The following is a 5,225-nucleotide window of genomic DNA, read 5'->3' as shown; positions in this document are numbered from 1 at the left end:
CAGTTTTAGCTTCTAAAACTAAGATTTCTTCTAGTACAACTAACTTAATTAATTGGAAAATATGCCAAATCTATAATTTTGTTTGTTTTTGTTTAAGCATGAGGTCATGTAATGATCAGTATTGCATCATTGGAAATAAGTAAATAAAGAGAAGAGTTATTGCTTCTTACGTTTATCCTACTTCCTCATTTGTCACATTGCCAATTAATTCTTTTTTAAAAATCATTATTTCAGATTTTCTCACACTTTTTCCTGTAATTCTAGACTTGTGTTTACAAGTTACTTATTTAGTTGGATTAATGATAAAAAAAACCCAAACCTTTACAATTTGTTGCAATTATATCCAAATCTTTTAATTTTTGCAATAATATCCAAATTGTATTATTTTGTTGCAATAATATCCAAATTGCACTTTTTATGTGAATTTTTTTGAGTTTTTTGCCATTTTTTTGGGATTTTTACTATATTATTATACATTAAAACATAATAATAGCCTAATATCTTAATTGAAAACAACAAGTTTAACCATCAATTTGACTATTATTGCTACAAAAAATGCAATTTGGATATTATTACAACTAAAAAATACAATTTGGATATTATTGCAAAAATTAAAAAGTCTGGATATAATTGCAACAAGTTGCAAAGGTTTGAGTTTTTTTTACCATTAGGCCTATTTAGTTTGGTGTTTATCTTCTTATGAAGTTCTAAATGTTATGATCCTTTAATCTGAAATCTCTTATTTTGATGGGTCATTTAAGGTCCCTCTTACAAGAATTCAACTATTGTTAAATAATGATGTTTATTAAACCCGAATCTTTTGCATATAAATCAAAACGCAATTTGAATTCTGTTGAATTTTTAATATTAATTATCTAAACTTTGCTCAAAAATTTAATTTAAGTCGGTTCGGTTGAATTTCTTATAATCTATATAAAATTTAAGATTTAATATATTAAAAATATCAAACATTTGTTTTTGAGATCAATTATAACCAAATTTTTTAAAATCAATCATTTAACCCGTTTCGGGAGTTTATGTGTCAATTATAGTAATTTTAAAAATAATCAGACATTTTTTGTCAAATTGAGCACCTTCAAATGGCTATCACGTCGATAAAGAATCTGATTATTTTTATAATTGTTGACACACAAACTTTTGAAACAGGCTAAATGAAGTGATTTTAGAAAAATTTAATTAGAATTAACCGTACAAAACATAAAGGTTTAGTATTTTAAATATATTAAATCAAAATTTGAGTAGGCATGTAAAAATACATGTTTGAATGCAGACCAAATTTTGAATCGGTTGGTTTGAGGCATTTCTGCGGTCGACCTGGAGTGCCCTTATAGCGCACATGGTGAAGTTGAACTCCGTTCTGGTGTCAGAAACTGATGTAAGTGAAGAAGCAGCATTGGAAATTATTGTTCGAAACTCAATTCCTCTAACAATTTTTATTTAATCAACAATTCAACAGCTGCCTCTATAAAATTTAAGTTATACATATTTATAGAAAAATATTAAAATTCTAATTTTATATTAAAAAGAAAACTCTAACAAAAAAATACTAATAACATTAAATATACTAATTAAAAATATTAAAATGCAATTTCGAATGTCTAAATGAACGAATTTGGCCAAAAAGTGACTAAGATGATTAGTTAAACTAACGAGTCTTGCTTATTGATCCGTTTTCGCTAAAATGAGACACGACATGAATCTTGTTTATTGATCCGTTTTCGCTCTATTGAGACCTAAAACTCTTGCTATCTATTACAGTATGTACATTGCATTGGATTGTTCTGTTTCTTCAGAGATGCTTCGAACCGGAACTTCCAACGTAAACTCGCCAAAACTTAATTATTTATGATATTCTCAATATAATTTCCCGTCTTTTTAGTGTTAGTTTTGTTTTTACTCATAGAGAATGTAATACAACTGCTCATGCGCTCATTCAACGCGCATTATTTAGTTTTGAGATAATTGTGATTATGGAGAATGTTGCTAATCTTATTTGGCGTGTATCACTTACAATATAAACTCTGCTTTTGAACATTAATATAATTCTTCATTACTGATCTGGTGGCAGCCAATTAAAAAAAATATTACCTAATTTTTACATCTTAATTATTGAGTCATTGACATGGTTAATGAACTATATATATTAATATAAACATCTGTATAAATTGTTTTTTCTATGTAAAACTAAGATTTTTGAGAGTAGAATTTCCTAGTACGAGCATAAAGAATTAAAGAAAGAAAAGTCCCAAAAAAACAAAGTGAAGCCCAGATGATGAATGTATTTTTGTAACATTGAGCACCAATGCATTTGCCATCATCTCCATTGCCTTGATTATGATAAAGAATAGCAGCCAAAGAGCCAAATATGAAGGAGCCTATTGGAATATTAGCCACCAAAACATTATGGTTTATGCTGAAATGTTTGGTGCCAAATAAGTCAGTGGTTGTTGATACTGAAATAGAAGTAATGGCTCCTGTGCATACTCCTATTATTGCTGTGCTCATGTACAGACACATATTTGATTTGTTGAGAAGTAGCATGAAACTTAGTGACATTGGTCCCATCAATGCTGCTATACATCCTGGTCTTGAAATTAAATGCTTCCTCCTGAAATGTTCCAACCAATTATTTTCTTAACTCATTGTTTTATATTGTAAAAAGGGAAAAAAATGTATTTATATTGCTATAAATCCACACAACATTTATTCTTTCTAAAATAAAAATGAGCAAAAGGGAGTAGAGGATCATCTTGGTCCGTAAACTTATGTATCAGAGTCAATTAACTCACACATAATAATTATAATCAATTAACAATAATAATTTTTATTTTTACGTCATTTAAAAATAAAAGTTGTACAAAATAAACAAGTTTAGCAACCAGAATAACCCAATTTTATCCTAATTACTTATAAACCCAATTGTTTCCTAACTATAAAAATGAAAATTTATTTAAAAAGAAATGTATGAATATATACTTATGTATGTGAAATTAATGTAGATACAACTATATGTAGATTCGAATGTAATCTATCATATTTAAGAGTTTTAAGCTAATCTGTTATATATATAATATATTCATTGGATTCTATAATTTTTCAAAATGTGAAGTGCGTTTTTACGTAAATTTAGTTCGTCACGTAAAATTATCGTCACACATCACATGGTAATGGTTCATAAGACTAGATTCAAGTAAATACCTTGAGAAAAAGTAGTCCAAAAGAGAAGGCAAGAGACGACCAAAGAAACCAAACGAGGAAGACAAAGAAACAAGAGAAGAAGTCCCTAAACAACCTCTAGATTCCGCAATTTGTCCCAAATTATTTAAATACACAAAACCAACCGTCGCCCCACATAAATACACACCAAAATACAACCAAAAATCAACCCTCCTCACCATTATTTTCACTCCAATCTCCTCCTTCACCACCCCAAAATTAACCTCTTTTTCACCATCCTTTTTATCAACCTCCACACTACTCTCCATCTTCTCCTCCGCAGTAAAATCATAAACCTTCGCCTCTCTGTTCATCACCCATTTCGCCACGATCCACCCTCTGATCCTCACCGCGAACGGGATCATAAGCGGTGATAATAAGAACAACATAACCCCTATAGCATTCCCCGTAGGCGAAAACCAACTCGCTCGCAAGCTACTTAAAACTGCGTAAACCCCGGTTCCTATAGTTATCACAAACATCGCCAAGAATCCAAATTTCATGACTGTTCGATCTTCAATGATATCGAATTCTCTAACTATTGGTACGGCCATTGCTGATACTAGTAGAGGTAATATAGAGTTAAGAAGAAGATACGTTTTAGCTGAACTTTTAGGCGGGAACAAAAATATTAATGCATTAACGACGACTGTATATATTTTAGCACTTAATCCTTGATAACTCGTGGTTAATCCCACAGCAACTTGACGATCGGACTCAAAGTTACGGATCGTAACTACGTAACAGACTGTGTTGATCCAACAAATACTATTTCCGGCGAGAACTGTGAGCAAGAAAATATGGGGATATGAAAGAAATGAGATATAGCTTGTTAAGAAAAGATATTGCACTCCGTAACCGATCAAACCGAGCGTTGCGCCGATCAAGAGGACGAGCCATAGCGGGAGATAAAACGAGGCAATGCCTGAAATGAAACCGAATAACTTTCCGGCGTCGGAGGCGAAAGCGAGATTGTTAAGCTGTAGCTGAGAAATGGAGAGGAGGTGTTTGAGCTGGGATGAGTAAGCGGGGAAGTTGGTGTTTGTTCCGTTTACGGACTGAAGCCATATGATACCTACGAGGCTTAGCCATTGACGAGCACTGGTAGTGCTGGAAGAAGGTGGCATGGCGAGATAATACACAGTTTTTTTACTCAGGTTGAATTAGAAATGATAAAATTTTAAGTGGAAATTTTTTGCAAGAGAGAATGGAGTAGCTATAAAGTAGTGAGTTTCTTCTGTTTTTATGAATGAATATAATGTTTGTAACTATTAGAGACCAATGAGTTATACTCCAAATAGTGTAAACGTCTTAGTAAACTATTAGATCGTGAGTTATTTTTTTTCCACAAGCGCCGTCCTCTCTTTATGAAAAATAGGCCAATTCATAGTAATAATTATTTATAGTTATATTGGATATGTTGCATTTAGATTCAATTTTTATGTGATTTCTTACCTTCTAACTCATTCACAATTAATTATTTATATTAACATATCCATAAAAATTATTTGAGAGTACAAGTCCGATCCAATTCGTCGTTTAAATGTGAATATTGTAATGCATTATAATGTTAAGGGGTTAAATATTTAAGAAACAATGTTCATATCCGCCCACAATTTTAAACTTTTTTTTTTATCAAATATACCATTTTTTAAAATTGATCATATGTACTATTATCTTTTCGACATCCGCCGAATCCTCAATCGATTTATATGAGCGTAGTTTATATACGTCAAGATTAATTTTATACATCTAATCATATAAAATCACGCCACAACAAATCCAAATATATAAATTGTGGACTTATTTGACAAAAATCAAAAATTAATAATAAATATGATAATTTTAAAAGTATGGTATATTTGACAAACAACCTACATTTATGCGTAGATATGAATATTTTACCAATATTTAAATATTTATTTTAATATTTTGATTAAATTTTATATGACCTAAATCTATTCTCAAATATTTTTTATAATTAATGT

The 5,225-nt window shown here is 30.4% G+C and overlaps 1 protein-coding gene across 1 annotated transcript; it reads right to left on the bottom strand.

The window, feature by feature from the left end:
* Positions 1-2,067: 2,067 nt before the first annotated feature.
* Positions 2,068-4,503, bottom strand: LOC126667353 (protein NUCLEAR FUSION DEFECTIVE 4). The gene is made up of 2 exons (XM_050360307.2): positions 3,220-4,503; positions 2,068-2,629 (listed from the first exon to the last, which is right to left on the bottom strand). Exons 1-2 carry the CDS (start codon positions 4,362-4,364, stop codon positions 2,206-2,208), a joined length of 1,569 nt encoding a protein of 522 aa, XP_050216264.1. The 5' UTR covers positions 4,365-4,503; the 3' UTR covers positions 2,068-2,205.
* Positions 4,504-5,225: the final 722 nt, after the last annotated feature.

The sequence above is a fragment of the Mercurialis annua genome, linkage group LG2 (assembly GCF_937616625.2).
Source record: "Mercurialis annua linkage group LG2, ddMerAnnu1.2, whole genome shotgun sequence".
Lineage (NCBI taxonomy): Eukaryota > Viridiplantae > Streptophyta > Magnoliopsida > Malpighiales > Euphorbiaceae > Mercurialis > Mercurialis annua.
This window is presented reverse-complemented; position numbering and strand designations above follow the sequence as displayed.